The sequence below is a fragment of the Balaenoptera physalus genome (assembly GCF_965194825.1).
Source record: "Balaenoptera physalus genome assembly, chromosome: 3".
NCBI classification, from domain to species: Eukaryota; Metazoa; Chordata; class Mammalia; order Artiodactyla; family Balaenopteridae; genus Balaenoptera; species Balaenoptera physalus.
The window spans coordinates 99,535,653-99,561,391 of record NC_138890.1 but is presented as its reverse complement, the minus strand read 5'-3'; the positions used below and the strand labels follow the sequence as shown (position 1 = coordinate 99,561,391).

Genomic DNA, 25,739 nt, shown 5'->3' with positions numbered 1-25,739 from the left:
CAACAAAGAGATTCAGTTATACATATACAGATATCCATTCCTTTTCAGATTCTTTTCTCATATAGGTTATTATAGAATATTCAGTAGAGTTCCCTGTGCTATACAGTAGGTCCTTGTTGATTATCTGTTTTATATATAGTAGTATGTATATGTTAATCCCAAACTCCTAATTTATCCCTCCCCCCAGCTTTCCCCTTTGGTAACCATAAGTTTGTTTTAGATGTCTGTGAGTCCTTATCTGTACAATTTGGAGGAGGATGATAATAGTACCTTTCTCACAAGACTGTGTAAGGAAACAAAGATAAGGCTATTGAACAGTGCCTGTCCCACAGCAGGTGCCCAGTAGGAGCTGGCTGGCACTGGAGAGACAATGCAGTGCAGTGATTGAGAACACATAACCCCAGCTCCACCATGCGTGTCCTTGGGAAGTTATTTAATTTCCATGTGCCTCAATTTGCATCCATGAAATGGGGATGATGATGATGATGATGGTGATGATAATAATGATACTCATTATACCTGACTCAGAGGATTACTATGAGGACTAAGAGGGTTGGACTAAGAAAGTTTTGAACAGTCCCTTGTACTGAGAGGCTATAATAAGCATTAGTTATTGTTATCATCAGTATTATGTTCATCAGCCTCACCACCACCGAAAATAAATTTAGGAGATGTGTCAGTGATTACTGATTAAAATATATATTTCATTAGAAGCTGCTTGCGTCTGTGAGTATACATTCTTAATTGTATTGTAGAGTTCTTCCATGCCAAATATTGCCAAAATGCCAAATTACAAATTAGAAGCTATTAATAGACTCAAACCTGTAAAATACCAGCTGGCTTATTTTCCTTGTTAATCATTTAGTAAATTGCATTTGCATAAACTCAAAAAAAAAGCAGAGTAGCATGTACAGAAACTCATTAACAAGGATCCAGTTTGAAAGGTTCCAAATTTTTTAATTTTAAAAACATTTCTTTGTTCATGAACTTTGTTTCCTTCCCAAAACAATAAGTGTGTTGGCATAACTAGGGTCTGTTATGTGAGGAACACATGTGCCTTCATTATTGAAGCACAAGACATGATAAATTAAGAGGATATTTGGCACCAGTCTCTTCAGATAATAGAATAAAAAATAGGAGTTTGTGCTGATATCACTGAGCAGATAAAAGGGAAAGAAATGGCAGAAGCATCAGGCCTAATTTTTAATCTCTTACTTTGAAAAGTTCATAAAATGTTTAATCAAATTTTATTCTTGTTTTCATATCTTCCCTATACAGAGAATGCATGTGTATACTTAAGTAATTGTCTTTTTTGACACAGGTAACTTTTGGTTGGGTGGAATTGTAAAATACTCCACTAAAGATCCTAAATAACAACCAGCTCTTCAGAAGCATTCCTAGAACTTTAGATTCGATTGCTAGATTTTTATCGTGCTACAAAAATTCATGCGCTATTTACAAAATTGTTGTAATATTGTGCTGACAGAATTTCAGAAAACTTTTGACAAACCTTTAGCCCTGTTTATTCATGTTACTTATTTGACTGTCAAATAAAATAAAATCACACTTGGGGCTGTGCTCTTATATATTAGGCCATTCCAGTCAGCAAACAGTTGGAAGGACTGCATTCTCCTAATAAGAAAAGACACAAAAAACAGGTGATGTGGTTCATTGTACTAGGGGACATTTCTGTTTACTAATGGTCACTTCAGCTGCTTAGCACTGCTAATAATTTCAGTTCACAATCTTCTGCAACACTTTGACCCATCACAGACTTCTGGTAGGCTTAGTTACCCATGGCTCACATTCTGGCACTAAAAATCAATTTCACGGCTTCCTGTGTTCTTGATACTGTCAGCCTCCCATTGTTTTACATCATCAGCTGAAACCTACGCTGAGTATTTCACTCATTAAGAGATCAATCATGTTAATGGCTTTGAAGGATGAAGGTTTTTATTTTAGTTTGCTTATGTATTAGCTACCATGTTCATAGTAATAAATCTTTACATATCTTTAATACGCACAGAAGTAAGATGCAAATTGCCATCTAAGTAGTAAGAGCAGACTGTTAATTAGTGTGCTTAAGTGTTTATCTAAAGAGTTACAATTCCGGGAATTCCCTGGCGGTCCAGTGGTTAGGACTCCATGCTTCCACTGCAGGGGGCACGAATTTGATCCCTGATTGGGGAACTAAGATCCCACAAACCACGTGGTGTGGCCAAATAAATAAATAAATAAATAAATATTTACAGTTCCAAGAAAAGTATAATTTTAACTCATGAAGTTTATATTTATAAATACATAAAAATTATCTTTTTTAGCTTCCTTAGTTGAAGAAAATATATGATAAACTTTGTAAACTATGTTCATTTTTCCTTCCTTCCTTCTTCTTTCTTTTTCTGAATTTAGGCTGTAAAAACCGAACCTGAGAAGAAGTCACAATCAACTAAGGTAAATGATTTAAGTCAACTAGTCAATTATTTGGATTCTTTGCAACAATAATGAGTAACTAATTTCCTCTATTGGTGCTACTAAATGGTAAAAAAAAAATTTTGTCAGCTAATTAAATTAATTTTAGATTACCCTTTTGAACATGATTATATAGTGTATAAAATAATTATAACATTAAATCCATATATTGTTAAAATGAATCGTATTTTATAAATCTACTTCAGAAGGCATTTTATTCAAATCTAGATTTTTGTTATAGCTGAAGTAATTTTAAAAAAAGCAACAGGAACAAAGGACAAGGGACAAAGGGTAATGAGTCTTTGATTACTTTAATGATGAGACATCAAGAGCAAAGGTGTCTATTGAACCCAACACCTAGATAACTTAAAGATGAGAGTCTCTCCTTAGACTGGGCCCAGGGTTTATCTTGATGGTCTTATTTCCATTGGTGGAACTAGTTATCAGTTACTCAGGAGACAGCTCTGACTCCCTTGGGAATGGCTTCCCTTGCTTTCCTGACTCATGGCTGTCTAGACTGAAAGCCAATTCCAGTCCATATGGAGATGACCCCAGGGTGTCTGCAGGCAGGGCAAATGTTTCTCTTCAATAAGGTGCTGTACTTTATTTCTTTCAAGTACACTTGAGCAGTTACTCAGACCGCAAGGTTTCCTGTAGGGAAGCACAAAGATGATTTGGGCTGAAGTACTTTAAGTGCAGGCAAGGGTGGGGAGTGCAGTGGGCAGAGTCATCTGGGTGAAAGATGAAGCTTATATGATTTTGTGTAAGGCCTCTTGGTGGCCCCTGAGGATGGTAATTACATGGTCCCCTATAGAAGAATAATTCAGCAGCTGGTGGAAGTTGTCTTCTATTCCGTATTTAAATGTTTTTGGTTACTCAATCTCAAGAGAATTGGGTTTCTAGTGATACCTGTCTTCTCTACTTGTAGCACAGAAAAGACCATATAAATCATTTAACTAAAAAACTACAGTGTTCATCTCCTATGAAAGGAGATTTTTTTGAAAATCAATTTTAATTTCTAAAGTAGGATCTCCTATCAACAAACTCAGTGGTCAAAGTGATCATTTGACATCTCTGTGGATGGACTTGCAGTTATCAAATGATCTACATGAATTGTGAAAAACAGCCAATAATTTAGAGATACATAGCTATTTGAAAAATCATTCTAGATGAAATACTACATTTTTCATTATTTTTCTGATAATTATCATTATCAGACTGTTGGTAGGATTACTATCAACCAGACAGCAACATCTACTTCTCCAACTGGGCCTTTCCTAAGAGAGGCAGAATGGTCTAATTGGGATTTTTGGTTCTGAGCTTATTTGGAAATATAAAAACAATGTACTCTGATGTAACTGAGATTTTATCTTTTGAAATTGACAGCCATCTGTGGTTCATGAGAAAAAAACCCAAGAAGTAAAGCCAAAGGAACACAGAGAGGTAAATGATCATCATTAGGACTTGATATCATAAGGGGAAACCTTTTTTTCTTTGTTTTTCTTTGTTTTTCGGTGAAGGATAAAATTCTGAACTCTCATCTTTCAACATTCAAGTCCTACTGAGCATGGCTGGTATTTGTTTTTCCGCTAAAATGGCACCACCATGTGGCATTAGCAGGATTTGCAATTTGCTCAGGTGATTCTTGCTGAATTTGGGAGGAAGGATTTGCATTGTTTCAAATTTTGTACTCAAAGTGAAATTTTGTCACGTATCATTCTAATTTAAATTCGCATAATAAAAAAACTGCATAAAACACAGCTGTTATGAATACTTTCTATTCCATAGAGAAAAGTAGCAATATTTGTCATATTGTTAACATTGTGGGACGTGTGTGTGTGTGTGTGTGTGTGTGTGTGTGTGTTTTCAGCCAAAAAGCCTACCCAAGCACTCATCAGATACAAGAAGCAAGCATGCTTATAATGAAAAAGCAGTTTCCAAATCAAGTGAGCAGCCAGCATCAGAGAAATCAACAATACCAAAGGTAAATAAAGCAGACTGATAGATAGGAAAACACTAATGTCAACTAGGGAATTGACAGGTCCTCTATCTATATTGATGTGTGTAGGTGAATCTACAGAGCTACGCTGAATATATCTTGTACTGTAAAGATTTGGTGCTCTCATTTTGCTGGTGTTGCAAATAACCTTGTGGAAACTTGGGACTAAGTAAGGCCTGAGAAGGGCATCAGATAGGTCTGGGGGATGTTCCATCATGCCCTCTCCACCACCCAGCAGCGCCCTGTTGTGACTTTGAGGCAGCCGACTCTGGTGTCTCGCAGACAGGAAGCTTGGGATTGAGGCTGCCTCCTGGACCCCTCTCCTCGTGGGCTGTGGGAACTCAGATGCCCTGCGAGATCTGCTCTTTACCTGGAAGTCTTAGAGTTTTTAGGGTCTTGTTGTAGACAAGATCAACTTACAGAGCCAAAAATCAGAAATATATTCTGTATTTCCAGAATACAACTATTCAACTACTAGAAGAATAAACATCTATGAGAACTTTTTCATTGAGAGCTCTTGGAAGATAGGAAATAGGCCTGTTTAACAATATACCTTATATCAGAGACTGCAAATTTGTGGCCCACCAATTGCAGCCACTTGTGTATTTTATTTGGCTAACAGTAATCAAAGTGATTTTTAATTAGCTGCCAACAAATAAAGTCAGAATACTTCACATAAAATGCAAATTTCTAGCTTCTCTTGAAAAATTGGAATATCTGGCAACAGTGGGCTCACATAGCAACAACTGACTAGAGGCTTTACAACCTTGTATGTGCCCGCCTGGTCCACTTCACCTATGTGTGTTAACCTGCATGGGCTCTGTAAGCTCTTGAGTCCAGCTGTATGTGCCCAGCCTTGCATCATGTGCAGTGGAAGCTAGTGACCATTTCCCTACAAGATGTCTGCTAAGGGAAACTGGCTCCTTAGTGACATGTGAAATGTATGATCTTGAAAATAGTCATTCAGAGATACTTAGTTCTGTCAATCTTTTATCCATTAGACTAAGTCACAGGACACAATTTCCAGTGGTGGAAAGAGTGCTGTTACTGGCGTAGCTGCAGCATCCGGCAAACCAGTTGACAAGGTGAGCACACATAAAAGATGTAACATGTACATGGGCCTCAATGCTTATCAGGTCTCTTTTATGAGAAACATATGCTCAGCGAAGACCCATTCTACCTGGCTGGCTCTGTTTAACCATTCGGTGTTCCAGTGCTGTCACAGTCAAATAACCTGTCATTTGCTAAAACTGAACACTTCATATGTGAAATTTTATGAAGAAGAGCATGCATCTGAAGGATAGAGAGAGAGCAAGACACCAAAAAGACACTATTTATTGAATGCATGATTTTAAAATTCATGCATTCAATAAATACTTACTGTACAGTGGAATATTACTCAGCCATAAAAAGAAACGAGATTGAGTTACTTGTAGTGAGGTGGATGGATCTAGAGTCTGTCATACAGAGTGAAGTAAGTCAGAAAGAGAAAAACAAATACCGTATGCTAACACATATATATATGGAATCTAAAAAAATGGTACTATGAACCTAGTGGCAGGGCAGGAATAAAGACGTAGACATAGAGAAGCATTTGAGGACACCGTGCGGGGGTGGGGGGAAGCTGGGGTGAAGTGAGAGTAGCAGCGACATACATACACTACCAAATGTAAAATAGATAGCTAGTGGGAAGCAGCAGCATAGCACAGGGAGATCAGCTTGGTGCTTTGCGATGACCTAGGGGGTGGGATCAGGGTGTGGGATAGGGAGGGTGGGAGGGAGGCTCAAGAGGGAGGGGATGTGGGGATATATGTATGCCTGTGGCTGATTCATTTTGTTGTACAACAGAAACTAACACAGTATTGTGAAGCAGTTATACTCCAATAAAGATCTATAAAAAAAATTATTTTTAGACCCCATAAATAAATAAATAAATAAATAAATAGTTACTGAGTGCCTGCCATGTATAAGGCCTCATATCAATACCAAGGAAATTAAAATGTGAGTTGACTCAGATCCTGCCTTCAAGATTTATGGGTTTGAAATAAAGCACATAAAATTGCCATGAGCATTTGAATAAGCATTACTCTCAGCTTTTAATATGAACACTGCCATCTTGAAATGAGTAAATTATGCGCAGTCATGACATCTACATGGATGGATATGGGAGGTTTTCAAAGGAGCATCACAAGCGCTCTCAGGAGAGAGTATATGTGCCCCACTGGCAAATTATGGGCACCTTCCTTAGATCCTTTGAAGAGACTAGCTTGGGAATGTAAGACAAGGAATAGTCTACCTTTTCTACCCATAGGAATACAGAGTTAGCAATCAGAGTTAGTAATCAGTTTGGAAGCCATATCGTCCTAGAAATGCTAGTACGTATTTCTCTTAAAGCCACAAGTAACTAACTGAAGCAACAGTAAGATGGAAATGAAAGCAGAAAAAAAGTAATACGTGTTTATCTATTTTCCCGCTTCTCAAAATGGGAGCAGTTATCCCTCTGCAGGCTAAGTAAAGTAAGAAAAGTCATAGGTTAAAAGTATGGCACATCTCCCTGAAACATCAGTTTTTATTAGATTTCGAAAAAGAAAAGGCACATTATTTTTCTCCAAGCTAATGCAGATATCATGTGGCATGATGGCAAAATTTACATGAACTTTTAAATGAAAATACTCAACTTAAAATAAAAAATGTTTTATTTTTTCCAGCAGACTCCTTGCATATACCTTGAGATCCCTACCCCCATCCTGGGGATACACTTCACTCTCTTGTGTTGATGAGGGATAACTAGATGCCATGGTTTGGAAAATGGATAAATTTAAGACAGAGGATTAGATCTCTTAGAATAGGTTTAAAATGTAATTTTGAACCTATTCTAAGAGATTTGTAAATGTAATTTTGTAACCTATTTGTAAATGTAATTTTCAAATTTTGATAATGTGAAAATTTATGCCACACATCATCTAGCCAGGGTTATCAGTAAAATCTAAGCAATAAAATTAGGCGAGGTTTATACGGAATTCTGCTGTGCATTGACTTGTGCTACGACCTGTGGCAAATCATTTCACTTTTCTTTGCCTCTGATTTGTCTCCCAGAAAACGAGATTGGTCAGATCTGCTTTTTCTTTTTTAGCCCATACCGTGTGTAAAGCACTGTGGACTGCGGTCTGACTCTGCAGGGCACTGAGCTGCAGGCTGACCCCGCTAGGGCTGGGATAAGACTAGGTACCCAGGACTGCACTCAAGGCAGATTGAGACAAGTCCCCACAGGGAGCTGTTTGAGGAGAGAGGGAGACTGTCTGATTTGGGGGAATCCTCGGGGACTTTGAGTAGATCCAGTTTGAGTTTGGCATGAAAGGATAGCTAGGATTGCAGGCTTGCAAACATACCAAGGGAGAAAAATATAAGATGTGATCTGGGTACAAAGGGCATTACGGTGTGGGCGAAGCACAGGGGAGGTGAGTGGGACTGTGAGACCAGAAAGACAGGTCGAGGCGCTGCTGTGGAGAATGTAAAGGTGTGTTAATGCATGTGGTAGTGATACAACTGGCAGCAGGTAAGCATTGAAGATTAGAGAACAGATGGAGAGATGCGATTAAAACCAAGCTGCTGAAGAATTAAGCGACCGCGGTGGCTGGGATGAGACGGAGTAAGAGATCTTAAGGTGGGAGGCTGGTCAGGGGCTATTTCAGTCGTCCTGGGGAGTCCAAAGTTAACCTAAATTAGAACTGGGATAGAATAAGTGAGCAGGGAGCAATGCAGGAGGCGTTGCAGAGGTGAAACTTTCAGGTGTTAGGAAATGAGTGGCTGCAGTGGGCAAAGGGGAAATAAAATCTCAGATAACCTGGGGCTTCAGCGTCTCAGTGAACTAGGTTGCTAACCCTAAGGTGAGGCAAGGGAGGCACCCATGGCCAGGTTCGTGCCGGTGCAGGGTCAGCACCTGCAGGAGTGAGCGCCTTCGTCAGTGAGCCCGGTCCTGATTGTCACTGACAGGTGGACAGAGGGTCAGAAGGGGAGTTGGTGGAGCCAGGAAAGTGATACCTGCTTTTAGACAGGTTGAATTGAAATGCCTGAGGTGTCCCAAGAGAGAGGCGATTAGCACATTGTTTTGGAGTCCAGGTGAATGGAAAGGGAGAAGCAGGGAGAGAGGGGAGAGTGAAACTGAATGAACATCTGCACGAGGTTGTGGTTGAATCAAGGAGCTGGATTCAGTTGCCAGGACTCAGGTTCACCCGGCTGCTCCCACAGTCTCTTAATATAACATCACAGCAATCACTTATTTAGTACTTATTTGTATATCTAGTACTGACGAGTACTTAGCGTGTGCACAGCTACTGGCTTTGGTACTTTAATAGATGAATTAGTTTAGACCTCACAACCCGCTGCAGTAGGTGCAGTCACCGTCCTGGCCTCCTCCATGAGGGTACGGAGGTTCAGGAGGAGACGTGGCCTGCCTGAAGCCTCCTGCGGCCAGCGCGTGTGGGCCGGTGTGCACACCCAGACAGTTCGAGCCTCTGCTCTCCACCTCCAAGCTCTGCTGCCCAGATTTCAGAGACCTTCACAGAAGGCAATTCCCTATTGTCTTAAACCCAGCGACTTCACCATTTCGTTCCTGCCTGGCCCTGAAAGCATTTGGCCCCTGACCCTAGGGAATGATTGCCTAGGACCACCAGGACAGGCAGAAACATGTGTGTGGCAGGGGGCAAAGCAGGAGAGATGCCAGAGATGGCAGAGAACAGAGGGCACAGATGCCAGCACAGAACGGGGGTGGTGCTGTGAGAGATGAGAGTCGGGAGAGGGCTGCTCACCAGAGTAACTCAGAGAAGATTACGTCTGGGTAAAGGCGTGGAAACTGCAGATTGGAAAGTTATTGACAGTCATTGATGGAGCAACTGAAGCCGTGGTGGGAAGGACATTGATTTTAGGGAGATGAAGGAAAGAATGAGTGATGAGATACCAAAGCAACGTGGGGTGGAGGTCTTGATGTGTAGGGGCAAAGACCGAGAGAACAACATCTAGAAATAATGGCTGCTTGTAATAAGAAGGAATTCATGGGTGTTGCAGAGATTAGCTGTGGGCCCTGGGAGAGGCAACCAAGAGCAGTGAAGAAAGAGACGGGCAGTCCTGGATTCAGATCTCAGTGCTGTCCTTTACTGTGTGACCTGGGAAGTTACTCAACCTCTCTGAGCCTTGCTTGTCACATCTCTAAGTGAGATTAATATTATCAATATTAACATTATTTATGCTGTTCTGAAAAAGGATATAACACATAAAGTGTCTGGCACAGCAGATGTTTAGTATATGATCCATGTTATGTTATAATGTATTCATTTCAAAGTTTGTAATATTATTGAATTTTATAAAGATATATGAGGAGTTTTTCTTTCTAAACCCCCACCAGAATAAAGAAAATAAATCATTAACGTCAGCTGTACCAGTTGAATCCAAACCAAGTAAACCCTCTGGAAAGGTATGAAGATAGCAGTGCCTTTTTACATAGATATTTATTCATAGTCTCTGTGTCTATCGTGATCTGATTTCTTGAGGGTAAACAATATGAGGTGAGGGTAACTTAAAGGACCTTTTTAATGAATTATTGTTTGAAGCTAATATGACTGGGTTGAAAGTGGGATTTTCTCACATGTGTTTGTAACATTTTACATTCTAACCCTCTGTTCTGGAAACTCCAGTTATGTCTCATGGAGTTTACATTCCAGTTTCCCTCCTGCAAATGCACCTTCTTTAACCAGAGGTATCACTAAACAATGCCAGGCACTTCTTCATTCTGAAATTTCCAATTGAATCAGTCTAAAGCTAACAGGCCTCACATGCTATTACACAATCAGGTGAGTGCCTAAAGTTGTAGTGGAAGTGTGGTAGTTGCAAAAAAAAATGTAAACAATCATTTTTAAGCTGAGTTAAATAGTAAAGGGTCTTTCCTCAAATTGTTTTCCCCTTCAAATGTAGCTTATTCTTCACAATGAATCATTCTTAACCTCAACAACAGGATGGTGGCACTCCTTCATTCATAATACTGATTTAAGCCCATATTGACAGAATAAACTGTCACTTCTTGTAAATTTAACATCTCTTTCAGGGAATTTCTGTTTGTAAACATCTTCAGACAAGCAAGTGAACAAAAAGCCACAGATGAATAAAAGAACACAGGGCAATCCATTTTTGAAATATATTTTATTTGGAAGAGGTGGAAACGATTGATAAGCAAAAATACTAAGCATTTCCTCTCTTGCATATAGCAACATGATCATAATTCTCTGTAGTTTGTTTCCTTTTTTCTTTAAACTATCAGTACAGTGGTCTGGCAGCTGTAATGAATCATACACTTGTTCATGTAGTTAATGCCTTTAGACTTATTGAAATTGTGGTTCTTAACCTGAATGTGGCTTTCTATCTTGCCAACCTAGGATCTGTACTCTGGGACTTTAAAAAGTTCTATTACAGACCAGATTTTAACCATTTAAGAACATCTGGTGTTTGGTATTTTTCTACACAGAATTTTTTTTTCGGTAGTCAAAAAATCAAAATGAAATATGTGTAACAAATAACATTTACATATCTGCTCTTTTTGTTTTCCAGTCAGGCATGGGTGCTGCTTTGGATGACTTAATAGACACTTTAGGAGAACCTGAGGAAACTAAAGAAGATAATACAACATATACTGGACCTGAAGTTTTGGTAAGTGATCTTGATGTTGATAAAGATTCATACTTAATGAGTAGGAGAGCTAGTAGGTCATGGTCATGACACACAAAAGAATACATAGTGTTCTGTCACTTGGAGAGAAACAGTACGCTGTCAGTATCAGTAATAGCAACTGAAAATTAGTGTTGTGGATGGAAACTGTCCTAAGGTAGCTATGTGATTCCGTTGATCAGCAAACACTGATTGATTGTCTCTGCTGAGACTGCAGCTGGGATATAGTCTGTTGGATCACAGAGACTTATTTTCTTTCTTCGAGGCTTAAGTCCAGTGGACTTTGACTTATTTTAGTTTCCAGATATTTCCCATCCTATCACTTGAACTTATCTTGATTTCTAGATATTTTCTACCCTCAATTCATCTCTATTCCTGATTCATAAAAAGCAAGAAAATTATGTTCCTTGGCATTAATAAAAGACATTCCATAGACTGTAAGAAAATATTGCAACAGTCATAACAGGATTTGTTTCTAGAATTTATGAAGATTTTTTAAAACTGAGAAAAAGATAACCCAATAGAAAATTAGGAGAAAAGTTGGCCAAAAGACACATGAAAGTCTCCCTAGTAATTAGGAAAATGGTACTAAAACACAGACAGATAGCACTTCACACTCACCTGATTGGCAGAAGTGTAAAAGTCTGACAACTGGCCCAGAGCCTGTGGATGTCACATGAAGATGTGCACACCCTCTAACCAGCAATCCCACATCTAGAGAGACTTGCTGGAGGGAGCCTTGCCCAGGTGTATAAGGAGTTCTAAGAACAGGTGAAACATTTGGAAATGATTTTGTTCAACAGGAGACAAGATGATATAGTGGAACACTTTATAGTGGTTAAAATGGCTTATTCATGTATCAATATGGATAACATTACAAGAACATAACTTTGAATAAAAATAGTACATTACCAAATGACATAAGAATTTGATACCATTTATATAACACTTGAAAATAGGCAAAGTAATGGTGTATATTGATTATGGGTATCTACATGTGGAATAATTGTTTTAAAATATACTCAACTTTACACTGATGGATGTGATAAAGTTCAGGATGATGGCTATCTCTGGAAAACAAGGAAGAGGAATTGGATTGGAGAGTGCTAAAAAAGAAACATCACTCTGATTTTTTTCTTATTAGATAAGAAATAACTAGATCTGTTGGGTTATATAGAAATTCACTGTTATCAACTGCTCTTTTGTAGGTATAGAAATATTAGATAATGAAAAATATTTTTAAATAAAATGCATTTTATATATGAATCAAATTTAATATAGTGGTTTGAATATTTTATAGCATTACTAATGAGTTAAGCCAATTAAATATGGGCAAGTATTTGTGGAAACTTAGAATTTCAGAGTTGTGTAAAATATTGGCTTCTAAATGATTTATATTTACTCTCAATAGTTCCATAAATTAATAATGCAATAGTACTTCGGTTTAAGAATATGTATATAACATTGTCAGCTAATATCCCTATGTGTATGGTTTTCTTCTAGGATCTGATGAGTTCTACTTACATAGAGGAATTGGGTAAAAGAGAAGTCACACTTCCTCCAAAATATAGGGAACTTTTAAATGTAAGTTAAACAATCGTTTACTTTATTGTTTCTTTTTTGGAGTTATAATTTTTATCACATTAATATATCCAGTTTTTTTTAACTTAGATAATATAATGGGCGTGCGAAATTGTCATTACTCTGAAGCTCACTGTATTACTTTGGTAGGGCTGCCATATTGGAGTATCACAGACTGGATGGCTTAAACAGCAGAAACTTACTGTCTCACAATTCTGGGGGCTAGAAGACTGGAATCAAGATGTGGGCAGGGTTGGCTCCTTCTGAAGGCTGTGAGAGGAAGATCTGTCTCAGGCCTCTCTCCTTGGTCTATAGATACCTACATGTGGAGTAATTCCACATCTTCTATGTATACATATCTGCATGTCGTCTTTTCTCTACGTGGATCTCTGGGTCATTTCCCCCTTTTATAGGAACACTGGTCCTATTGAATTAGGGCCCCTTTTAGTGTTCTCATTTAACCTTAATTACCTCTTTAAAGGCCCTGTCTTCAAATACAGTCATTCTGAGGTTCTAAGGGATAGGACTTCAGCATATGAATTTTGGGAGGACACAACTCAGCCCATAGCATTCACTGAGCTATGCATTTTGCCAATTGTAAGGATTAATTTTTGCCTTCTCAGCATCATCAAATTAATATTTGTTTCAGAAAAAAGAAGGGATCACAGGGCCTCCTCCAGACTCTTTGGTGAGTTCACATAAATGTCTTCTAAGATCAGATTTAACATTTTTTATATCTTTGGTTGGGGAGATAGAGTTATCAATTCTGTATTTTGGGATTATGACTATATTAATCTCTAAATCAGATGAAGTTTCCATCTGTTCAGAGAACGGGGGTGGGCCTGGGGCTTGTTTCAATGAGTGTTTATTTCCTAAGTAGATTTTTTGAGGGAAAGAAGAATGGGGCCAAGAAAGTTTTAGGATAAAATAAATGTTAAAAAAATAAGATGAGAATATCCTAACATGTAATATGTTGAGAAGAGAGAAACAGGAAAATAATATTTATTGAGCATCCAGTTTCCTCCCAAACATAGGCTTTCATCTGAGTTATTTCGTTAAACATCTCATTTGGTAGTCAAGGAATTGCAAAAGTACATTCTTCGTTTGCTGGGTTTATAATCTGATCTGTCACTTGAATGATTCCCACGTGTGACCCGTCGTGCTGCCTGTTTCTTTAGAAACCCCTGGGGCCCGATGATGCCATAGATGCCTTGTCATCAGACTTCACCTACAGTTCTCCTGCGGCTGATGGGAAGAAAACCAAGAAAGAGGTATTGTTTTTAATGTAATGAGGGAAACTTGTTAGAAACCATCTCACACTTTAAGACACCAACAACTTTTTAGTTCTGGTTACTACAATTTGGTTAATACATTTCCTTCTTCTGTAAGTCAAATCTTTTGTATTTTGTTTTTCAGAAGTCTACAGGAGAGGTTTTAAAAGCTCAGTCAGCTGAAGTAATCAAAAGTGCTGCTCCACCCAAGGAGAAGAAGAGAAAGGTGGAAGAGGTATAAAAAAATTACTTCTTTAAAATTAAGCATGGTCCGCCCGACAGCAGTCGCTTTCCTGAGGCTGATGTAGCTGACTGGGGAGAACCCCAGTAGAGCATCACACCTACTGAGCATCTTTGCTCCCTCGGGCCTGTGTAGACTAGTGAGACCAGTCAGGGTTATGTTGGTCATCTCCAGGCAGGCCTGCTCTGTTTCCACAAATGCTTGCCTTGGTTGTGGAATAAGATTATCTCACCATCACACTACACAGAAAGAGCAGGATCCCAGAGGAACTGCACTCTTGGGACATCAAATCTTCAACTTGATTTTCTAAAGGCGTCTGAGTCCTGGGAATCACTAGGGGGATGTTGTTATAGCTGCTTCTCTCCACCTTAACCACGGTTGACTATAACTTAATTCTTGTGAATCCTGAAAGGTGGCCCTGCAGCTCTGGGCTGGATGAGAAAACATGCCCCACCTGCAGATGGTCCAGATAATCCAAGGAGCCGTTTCTGTTGGGGCTGCTCTGCCTCTCGCTCCTGGGGTGGGCGGTTTATTTTTATCTGGCTTGAGGAGCGGCGAGAGCACCACACCCCTGGGAGTGGGAGTTCCTACAGCCGTCAGCCACTTCAGGGCCCCCTGCTTCCTGGGCTTCGCTGAAGTCGTGCTGAAGGACAGCGTTGTCAGAAGTCATTTTTAGAGACAGGTTTTTAGAAAAAGAAAAGCAGGATAGTGCAAGTTTTACTTCTTGCAGCTTTTATTTTGAAATGAGTATTTTATAATATAATTATGATTACAGTTACACTTCTAGCTTGCTAAGTAAGAGGTGAAAAGTGTACCTCTGAGAGCAGGGAAACGAGTCCTAAGCCCCAGTGTTACTGTAGAAACGAGTCCTAAGCCCCAGTTTTCACTCACTGGTAAGTTCTTCTTTCTTTCTCTCTTTTACTAGGTTTTAAATAAAATTGCCTTCCTAGAGTCCTTCCCCAATCCACAACTTATTCTTAGAGATTTAAAATTTTGAATTTCACAAAGAAATGGGTGGATTGTTTAGGTTGAGGAGATGTTCTCTTTTTAAGGTACAGAATTTTTTTTCCCTCACAGGACACGATGAGTGATCAGGCACTCGAGGCTCTGTCAGCTTCGCTGGGCAGCCGGAAGCCGGAACCTGAGCTCGACCTCAGCTCCATTAAGGAAGTCAATGAGGTACTGACCTTGGAGTTCACATACAAAGCCTGTTAGTCTTCAGGTTACAAGGTTACAAAGCTAATGCATTACACATGTTTAGAATTCTTGTACCATTTTTATTTTCTTAGAGATTTTAAATGAACTGTTCTTTGTCCTGCCTTACTTTCAGGGTCTGGCTAATTTAGATATTTATTGCTGGGGAGTTAGCAACCAGAAAGGATATTTCAGTGTTTGTCTTGTTAACCATCTAGAATTTTAATATTTAAAATGAACACTAATCTTCTTTGCCAATTCTCAGACGACACCTGACTAGACAAGATAACACGGAGGCAGTGGCCTGGTGACAAATAGTTTTGTCTGCTCTCATGGAAACTGGAAATTTGTATTTTCAAAAGGTTCCAGGTGCTTCTCTTTATAAGGAGAGAGGGAGATGGTTGCAGATGGGGTGGGAGATCCTTTTTATAACTATGGGGGAAAATGTTGAAAACTTGTCTCAAATTAGAATAAAATCAAGCAACAATTACTTTATAACTGGATTTGCTGCGTGTTTAGAGTGTGATGCTGGGGTGTGTTTACCCCACTGCACGCCAAGACCTTAACAAGCCTTACGAGCCAAAGCAAGCTTGTATTTGGCGGAAGGGAGTGTTCATATTAAATTTCAATTTTTAAAGAATTGTTTAACTGAGTCCTGTGGAGGAAGAGAGGTGGGAAAGCATAGAGCCACACTGCGGGCATCCTTGACCAGGCGGTGTGGTGGTGGGGGCCCTCAGGAGCGCCAGCCTATCAGCTCAGGGTGGGAGCTGGCAGTTGTCGCTGTCACAATGCTGCTGCCTCCGCTGTCACTTCCTGTTCTGAGTCACTGGGGAAGGTGAGTCTCGCTGACTCCCAGCAACGCCCCCTGAGTCTGGGACTGCCCTGGTCTGAAATGGGCCAGTTTCTATCTTCGACTTTCGTTGAGGGCTTGCGGGGCGCAGTGTGGCACGACAGGCTTTGCGAAGGCGAACACAGGGGAGCAGGGGAAGCAGTCCTTGTCCTCCAGGACCAAGTAATGTATTGGGAGAAAGGGAAACTTTGATTACAACACAGTGCGAGGTGCACAATGTCTCAAGGAAGGGGTGGTCCTGGCAGGACCCTGGCGGTCCACCACCGAGGGCTGCATGGCAGCCAGCCAATGGCACGTCTGCCTCAGGCTGTTTACAGATAGATGATTAAGGTGATTTAAGAAGATGATAATTTGGGGACAGAAAGTATAAACGTAATCCCAGGATGAAAAGACTCTTAGAGTGACTAAAATCACATAGGTAGATGTGAAAAAGTTATGTAAAAATAACTTTTAAACAGTTTGGGTTTAGGGATGCATATAAATGTATTAAATTTCCTCTGGAAAGTTAGCAAACTCCTAAAATTTGAACAAAAAGGACTATTCTACTCTTAACACTAGTTTTCCTTTTTAATTATGTACAAAGTATAAAGATTCTCCAATCCTCTGGATTCTTAAGTTGAATTTTTAGTACCTGATGGTGAATTCACTACTTCCTCGGTAGTCTGCTGTGATAAGGCTCATAGAGGTCCATATGCTATAGGAGTCCACGGCCACTCCAGCACGTTCTGCACCAGATGATGCTTCAGAGAAGAGGTCCATGCCCACTTGTCATTCTTATAATGTATCAGAATGCATTTATTCTGTAGTGATACCTCATTATTAATCTCCCCTATTTCTAGTGTAGTTACCTAGTCTGGAACTATTTCAATTCAGGGGATGTTTGTTTTCACCACCTACTGGATACAAACCACAATGCAGTCATTTAAAGAATATAAAGATCAAAGAATAGAAAGGATCTAGCTGTGCATGTGACTCACTGTTCTCAAGCCTGAGTGGAGAGGACAGTCCTATACAGGTGACTCTTTCATGAGGACTGTTTTATAGCCAGAGACCTCACAAGTCCCTGAACTGGGGAGTACCACTATATAACAGGACTTCCTTCATATCCTGCAGTAGAATGTAACTGGAAATATTTTTTTAAAAATCCTTTCATCCCAGTTATTATTCTATAGAAAATACAACTATAATTCCAAAGCCTAGAAAAGTACCTGGCTTATTAAAAGTGCTCATTAAATATTTTTAAATTAATCAACTAACTAAGCATTCAATGGAGAACCACAATCTTAGGCTGAGATGTAGATGGGAGCAATAGGCTGAGCTAGAATCAGCTAAATACCCACGCCACCCCCCAGCACACACACACTTTTGTGCCCAGGAGCTCCTTGATTTGTGATTTAAATCCATGCCTTGATACAGGTACAAATTATTACATATCATGGCACTTTGCATTACCCACCAGTAGTTTAAAATCAAATGTTATATCCTAGAAGCCACTGATCTGCTGTGGAACTGCACTTTTATTTCTAATGCATTTGGCTGTGCATGGTTCAGTAATCCAGTGACGTCTTGGTGTTACTGAAGGGAGTTCTTTTAAAAGCAGTAAAACCAGGGCTTCCCTGGTGGCGCAGTGGTTAAGAATCCTCCTGCCAATGCAGGGGACACAGGTTCGAGCCCTGGTCCGGGAAGATCCCACATGCCCCGGAGCAACTAAGCCCATGCACCACAACTACTGAGCCTGTGCTCCGCAACAAGAGAAGCCACTGCAATGAGAAGCCCACGCACCGCAAAGAAGAGTAGCCCCCGCTCGCCGCAACTAGAGAAAGCCCGCAAGCAACAATGAAGACCCAATGCAGCCAAAAATAAATTAATTAAATAAATTTTTTTTAAAAAAAGGGAAAACTAATTATCCATGGATCAGCCAAGATTTGTGATGGGATGCCTCTCCCCTTTCTGAACTGTGTTTAACATTCATGAGAATTGGTTGTTTTCTCCCCCTTAGATAACTGCCTCATTGAGTACGACAGATGAAGGCTGTAAAATAATTGCAGTCAGCTTGTGCACTGTGCTTACCTTTCTTCAAAGGATATTTTATTTAATTTTCTCTGCTGATCCTTACAAGTCAGCAAGCTAGGTAAGGATTCTTAGTAGCCCCATTTTACAGCTGAAGAAACTGAGCCGAAGAAAGTCTAGGTGGCTTCCCAAGGTCATAGAGACAGGGCAGGGACACCTCCCCGGGATTCCTGGCTGTGTTGTTTTTTTCTCCGTCACCCTACACTGCCTTCCTCCTAACTGCTCTCCGGGCACTTTAATCTGATTTGGTCTCCTCCACGACACCCATGGAGAACATAAAGTGATGTCTTATTTTACATGTATTATCCAAATGCTTATTTTTTTTCTCCACCTTCTTCAGGCAAAAGCCAAAGAAGAGAAACTAAAGAAGTGTGGTGAAGATGAGGAAACAGTCCCACCAGAGTACAGATTAAAACCAGCCACGGTACGTTGTTCGCCACGGTGCGTGACAGCAGCTCACTCCTCCTGCCTTCGCATCACATTTTGTCCTGTCTGTCCCCATGATGCTTAAGGACGTGTCTGATGTTAACTCTGAAAACCCTGAACCCTTTATTCTCTGTCTTCTACAGTTGGACCCTTTAAAAGAGGGTTTCCTAAGTAATGACCGTGTGGTCATTAAAATTCCCACAAATTCAAGTGTTTCAACTATTAACCATGCTTGACGTAGGTCCTTAACCTTAAAGCAGAAGGAATAATTTGGGAATAATATCTTCTCTAACTGCTATATGGATAAAAGCACATAGATCTTCTAAGTGGTAGATAAACATACAATGATTTACCAGTATCCTCAGTGAAGATGGTTTTGTTATTGTTGGTTTCAGTTTGACGTGAGGATGGTGGACTTATTCCTATACTTACATTTGTAATTTATCTTTGAAATAATACATATAAACATATGGTGGAAAATAGCTACAATGCTTATATATGGAAAGTTTCTCATTTTTTAGAAACATTCTAAATTGTGAATTCTGAAAAACCAGTTTTATAGGAATGATATCTTATCTCTTCACCCTGCGTTGGAGAATTGAAGCTTTTTTCAATCTTTCATTGATGTAGCTACATCTTTTTAGCCAAAGAACTTTTTAAAAAATTCTACTTCCTTATCCAAAAGATGGAAATTATTTTTCAGTAATTTTTTTAAAATTTTATTTATTTATTTATTTATTTTTGGCTGCACTGGGTCTTCTTTGCCGCGCGTGGGTTTTCTCTAGGTGCGGCGAGCAGGGGCTACTCTTTGTTGCGGTGCACGGGCTTCCCATTGCGGTGGCTTCTCTTGTTGTGGAGCACAGGCTCTAGGCGTGCAGGCTTCAGTAGTTGTGGCATGCAGGCTCAGTATTGTGGCTCGCGGGCTCTAGAGCACAGGCTCAGTAGTTGTGGCGCACGGGCTTAGTTGCTCTGCGGCATGTGGGATCTTCCCGGACCAGGGCTTGAACCCATGTCCCCTGCATTGGCAGGCGGGTTCTTAACCACTGTGCCACAAGGGAAGTCCCTTCAGTAACTTTTAAAGAAAAGTAATTGCATTATATTTTATAGCATTTGGGTTCTTGATTTTTACAGCTCAACTCCTTATTCTGATACTTTATAAAAAAATTAATTTGAAACACAAACTCACTCAGATATATGGCAAAAAAAACAATCTCTCCTCTCATATCCTGGAATTTCTAAAACAGACTTAATGGGACAAGAAAGCAAAATTTTCTATTTCATTTTAAATGTATTTTTAATTTCATTTTACAGGATAAAGATGGAAAACCACTCCTGCCAGATGTTGAAGAAAAACCCAAGGTTAGGAAATAAGTTTTTTTGATACTTAAAAAGCAATAGAACTGTAAGGTATAAACAGATAATTCTGACAGACCAGATCTCACTGTAGAGACTTGCATGCCAGCCTACTATTAAGGAGAGAGGAACTTTTTTTTTTTTTTTAATTTTTATTTATTTATTTATTTTTTATTTATTTATGGCTGTGTGGGGTCTTCGTTTCTGTGCGAGGGCTTTCTCTAGTTGTAGCAAGTGGGGACCACTCTTCATCGCGGTGCGCAGGCCTCTCACTATTCCGGCCTCTCTTGTTGCGGAGCACAGGCTCCAGACGCGCAGGCTCAGTAATTGTGGCTCACGGGCCTAGTTGCTCTGCGGCATGTGGAATCTTCCCAGACCAGGGCTCGAACCCGTGTCCCCTGCATTGGCAGGCAGATTCTCAACCACTGCGCCACCAGGGAAGCCCAGGAGAGAGGAACTTTTGACAGCAACACTTGGCTTAGATCTCTGACTCTTTTTCACATATTTTAATGATTATTTATCTCATGAATTATTACTAAAATATTACAAGTTTACAGGTGATGTTCGTTGAACATTAGGAGCCGATATCAAGAGGGCCCTTAAATTAGGTTGTTAACACTTGGTTTGATCCTAATTACAGCATCAAGTGCTCTAATGATTCTGTGCTGCCTTTACTTAATTTGGTGTTAATCAGCATAGTTACCTATCATGATGATATTAAGCAACTACATTTATTAGTCACTTACTATGTGCCTGACACTAAACTAAATGGTGTTGTGTGTTATCATTTTGAGGAAGGCACTATTATTATTCCCATATTACAGGTGAGGAAATTGAGACACAGAAGGATTCTGTAAATAGCCCAAAGTCAAACAGCTAGGGAGTAGCAAGGCTAGGACTCGAAACTCTGTCTGTCCAACTCTGGGGCCCAGCTTCTGAATTACATGCCATTCTGTCACAGATTAGAGCATGTGGAGATTTTGACTAATTACAGTAAACGAATAACACCACTTCACCTGAAGGAACTAAGGATAGCAGAACTTTCCTGCCAAAACCCCATGTAGTCATAGGAAAGAAGTATATGATCTATGTTTCCTGTGACTTATTCATAAGGGAAGTCGCTGGAAGTAGAAAAAACAATCACATAAGGAAAAACGATAAAGATCTTCATTGGAACAAACAGGCAATCTTATTTGAGCAAAATTACTCTGAAACTGAAGTATCAGGAAAACTTTTAACTAAATAAACCATTACCATGTTTGTGGTACTGAGGTGTTTAGTATTCCTTATTTGTTGCATGACATTTACCTTACATTGATAAATGAAACATATACCCTGTATAAATTAACTTTTGGTTTTAGATCCTAAAATATGACATAATATGTGTTTACCAGAAAACCTTTTTCTCTATGAAAGCTCCTTTTATCAAAGTAAAACTAATTTTCTTCATATTATATAATATTTCTTATGTTACAGCCCCTGAGTGAATCAGAACTCATTGATGAACTTTCAGAAGATCTTGACCAATCTAAGTGTAAAGAAAAACAATCTAAGCCAACTGAAAAAACAGAAGTACGTTTCTAAAAATAAAAATCTCTAGTTTTTGTTGTTTTTTAATGTTTTTCTATAATCTTAAAAATGTGAGACCAAAACTTTTAACAGGAAGTGGCTGATGAAAAGGCCCATTTTGCCATCTTTTTTCACACGCAGTTTTCATCTTGCCTGTTTCTGGATGTGCTTTATTTTCCCAGGCTGACCCTCATATTCTTGCAGTTTAAGTCCTTTAATTAATTATTCCTTCAGGAAGGTATTCACACCCGTGCTTTTCTTTCCATTCCTGCTTCTGTAACTGACCTAGTTAAAGTTGTCATCACTCATCACCTCAAGATGGCAATGGCCTGTGTCTTTGGTCTCCTTCCAGCCCATCCCATATGTCCACCGGCATTATTCTTTCTCAAGCATGTTTGTGGACACAACATTCCCCTGCTCCAACCCTCAGGAGCTTCCCATTCCCTACAAAAAAGTTCCTGCTCATGTATTTGGGCCCCAGCTTCCTTTCATGCCAAGATGTGTCCCCCTATCACTAAACTCAGGTTGTAAGTACTTGTATGTTTCCAAGGCTTTTCTCATATGGTTCCTTCTGCATAGAATAACCTCTCCAAATTCTAGATCAACTAAAATCGTAGTCATCCCTTTAAGGCTCAGCTAAAATATGGCCTCTGTCTCCTGCATTTCCCTCCCCAAACCTTACCACCCTTCCCACTCTTATTAAGCAGAATACAACACACCAGGGAGGTCTGTCATGCTTTCTTTATATATCCCTGTTGAGGCATTTGTTGCAAACAAGGTTTTAGCTGCACTGGTCTTTACTTCTAACATTTATTCATATTTTTAAATAGTAAATTCCTTGAAAGAAGAGCTCATGCCCTATTAATGATCATCTGCTGAGCACCTTGCATACAGGATAGGCTTCCATAAATGTCTGGATTAAAAACAATCTGTTTGAAATTTTACTCTTGTAGCAAAATAGCACAGTGATTCTCAAACTTCAGTACGCCTCAGGATGACGTGGGGTGTTTGTTAAGGCACACATTACTGGGTCCCACCCCCAGAATCCCCGATTTAGTATGTTGCGGTGGGGCCCGAGAATTTGGATTTCTAGCAAGTTCCCTGGTAGTGTTGAGGCCGCTGATCCAGGGACCTCACTTTTAGAACCCCTGGGATAGTCTTACTGCCTTGCATTTGTACGTAGCAATTTACAGTTTACGGGCTGCTCTTAGATATATAAAAATGAGGTATTTAAATAAAATATTGTATTGCATTTATAATTGGTATATTATTATTGTTACATATTACATGATGGCAAATAATATAAATAATAATAGTTGATAAAATTCACTGAGCTTACTGTGTTCCCAGGTACTATGCAAAGCACTTAGCATGTTTTATCTCATTCAAGGCCCCTGTCAACCCTTGAGATGTAGGTACTATAATTGTTCTCATTTTGCAGATGTAGAAACTGTGTCTCAGAGAGGTTTAGTAACCTACCTAAGGTAAGAGGTGAAACCAAGGTGAAGTAATGGTAGCTGAAGAGTTTCAACATGCCTTGACTTATTTACTGCTCAAAATCCTTGTGCATTCAATGAAAGTCATGCATTCTTACAGCATATGGTGTAGCAGACTGTATTGTTGGCCTATCATTGTTCAGTCTTAATAACCGGATAGTTCTAAAAATTCGTCATTGTACCTGCTTCTTTCTGCAGGAGTCTCAGGTTGCTGCCGCTGCTCCTGTGGAAGGGGCCGTGCCTCGGACCACCTTGTGTTCTGTGCAGTCGGTCCCGCCCCCGTCAGCCACGGCGGTGAGTGGTCCTCTGGGCACTGAGAAATGTCTTGAGAAAGTAATGTTCTTCCTCCCCTGCCCTTTCTGCTGTGTATTACCGTCATATTACTTTATTCTAACAAAATAAAAATAAAATCTTAGATAGCTATATTATCCTGTGTTTAGGCTTCTGGGAGGAGCTAGAAACTCAGGCTAGATTTAAATTTTTAATTCAACTGCTGCAAACTGTTTTGTTTTGTTTTGACCTTCTGAAATTGTTTCTAGCTCCTCGGCTACTGCGGTTAATCATGCTTCTTCACTTTCCTGTGTCTTTCAAGCTGATTTGGTGTCCCACAAATAGCCCGATATTACTTTTTATTGACTCTCCTGGTGGAATCATCTGCACCTTTGTCATCGTGACTCCTCTTCTCTCCCAACTGAAGGGAGACAGGTGGACTCACTTCCTTTCCCCTTCCTTCTGCTCTTGCCTCTCTCTCACTTTCTAATTTTTCTATAAGGTATGATATTTAACTAGTTGAATCTGTTTTCTTTGGAATTCAGTGAGTTTTGTTTCCATTAGCAGATAGAATCTGACTCAGAGAATAACAGCTGATGGAACTATGTTTCGTTAGTACAGACTTAGTGAATCTACACTCTGAATAACTAACTTGTTCTAGATGCTTTGCAATATCTTCTCATTAAATTTTCACAAGGACACTGTGAAGGCTGTTCTGATCATGTCTCTCTTATAAACGAGGGAAATGAACTTCGAGTTGACCTTGAGCAATTCACTTCACCTTTCAGAACCTCAGCTGAGATGTAAGATACGGCCCCTGCTCTCAGCCCCCTTCAGGTCTAGTTTGGATATGGGCCAGGTTCAGGCTTACAGTTTAGTTTGATCGTTCTCATATGGGAAAAGGGCAGCAGGAACATGGATGAAGGAACTGCTTTCCAGGAGGAACTCGAAAAGGCTTGCAGGTGGAGGACAGGATCCTACTGAGAAGTGGGAACAGCACTGTTTTCCTGGGGAGACCAGCAAACCTGGGACAGCCCAGCACAGAGGTGTGGAGCCCTTCAGGTATTGGGGTATGTGCATTCAGTTGTTTGAGAGAAGAGGGCCTTGAAGAAGGTGTAGGACAAGAGTCCTGGGTACGCTGAGTGGCTGCTTCCTGCCGGGGAGATCCTGGGTGCCAGCTGCAAGTCCCCTCAGAGTCCAGGGTCTCCCTCCTGCCTTAGACAGGACGTGACCTCCTTTTTATTTGGTGGGAGAGTCTCAGCGTACCCTCCAAAAACTTTTCCATTGTGGGATTCAGGCACAGGCCACAGTGGTAAAAAACAGGAGAGGAAGAGGGAATCTGGGAAGAGACTGGTGAAGGAAGTAGGCACAGAGGCAGTGATTGGAATCAGAAAGACAGTAGCCAATATTCCAGGGCAGAACTCTTGTGACCTAAACATGTGTCATCTACCTGTTGTGTCAACTGTGACTGCCAGGGCCTTAGAGCCGAGTTAGTTCCTTTCCAGCTTTATCCTGACTATAGAGAGTTGAGCATTGGATTTTTAATGGAGAGGAAAAAAAAAAAAAAGAGCTCTTGTTTTTCTATTCTCTGACCGCCTTTCCTGGGCCTCTACTCCACCAACTCTGGTTACCACAGTTGCCGAGTTTATCATCACTGAGGTCAGTTGGCATTTCTGGGACTGTGACACCCATGGGAGCCAGAAAGAACAGCCGCAGAGCGTGATAAAGGTCAGAGAACTCAAGAGAGGCTGGAGGATCAGTGAGCGAAAGGAAACAGAAAGCCCAGGGGAAGGAGATGAACGTCTGCCCTCCGCAGTTCTTGTTGTAGAAAAAGAAAGTTTATTGAGCAAATCCAAAGACCTGAGTTCTAGTTCTGAACCTGACAACAAAAATAGAGGCTTTTGTCGTTGGTCCTATTTCCAGATTCTTTAGCTCTTAAGACTGCTGCTTCCCCTAGCTTTTCTAACTTGGTTTCATTTATTTCTTGAGCCAAAGGGCACAGGCTTGGGAAGCAGTAGTTTCCAAAGATTCTGCAGCAGAGAGTAGAAAACAGAAGTGTGAGCAGGTGACTTGGATCAGGTAGCAGTCAGGTTGCTTGGCTAAGACTTGGGGACCGCTGCAGCTCTTAGTTAATATCCAAAGCAGGTTGGAAACATCAGGGATGTTTGTTGCCCCCCAGAATAAAATCTATGCAGTGTCCAACCACTAGATGGTGATAAATCACTTTCCACTCGAC

At 40.1% G+C, this 25,739-nt stretch overlaps 1 protein-coding gene across 13 annotated transcripts in view; it reads left to right on the top strand.

Moving 5' to 3' along the window:
- The window catches only part of CAST (calpastatin), a 117,000-nt gene that overhangs the window by 68,863 nt on the left and 22,398 nt on the right, over nucleotides 1-25,739 (top strand). For 6 of the 13 annotated variants that reach the window (XM_082458087.1, XM_082458086.1, XM_082458094.1 and 3 more), the window contains 16 exons: nucleotides 1,593-1,658; nucleotides 2,410-2,451; nucleotides 3,856-3,912; nucleotides 4,340-4,453; nucleotides 5,470-5,553; nucleotides 9,870-9,938; nucleotides 11,066-11,164; nucleotides 12,686-12,766; nucleotides 13,413-13,451; nucleotides 13,942-14,034; nucleotides 14,180-14,269; nucleotides 15,353-15,454; nucleotides 18,730-18,813; nucleotides 20,127-20,174; nucleotides 21,645-21,740; nucleotides 23,432-23,527. In XM_082458087.1, coding sequence (XP_082314213.1) covers nucleotides 1,593-1,658; nucleotides 2,410-2,451; nucleotides 3,856-3,912; nucleotides 4,340-4,453; nucleotides 5,470-5,553; nucleotides 9,870-9,938; nucleotides 11,066-11,164; nucleotides 12,686-12,766; nucleotides 13,413-13,451; nucleotides 13,942-14,034; nucleotides 14,180-14,269; nucleotides 15,353-15,454; nucleotides 18,730-18,813; nucleotides 20,127-20,174; nucleotides 21,645-21,740; nucleotides 23,432-23,527 — 1,260 coding nt within the window. The remainder of the gene's footprint in view (nucleotides 1-1,592; nucleotides 1,659-2,409; nucleotides 2,452-3,855; nucleotides 3,913-4,339; nucleotides 4,454-5,469; nucleotides 5,554-9,869; nucleotides 9,939-11,065; nucleotides 11,165-12,685; nucleotides 12,767-13,412; nucleotides 13,452-13,941; nucleotides 14,035-14,179; nucleotides 14,270-15,352; nucleotides 15,455-18,729; nucleotides 18,814-20,126; nucleotides 20,175-21,644; nucleotides 21,741-23,431; nucleotides 23,528-25,739) is intronic. The other 7 variants (XM_082458097.1, XM_082458092.1, XM_082458095.1 and 4 more) reach the window with 3 other exon arrangements.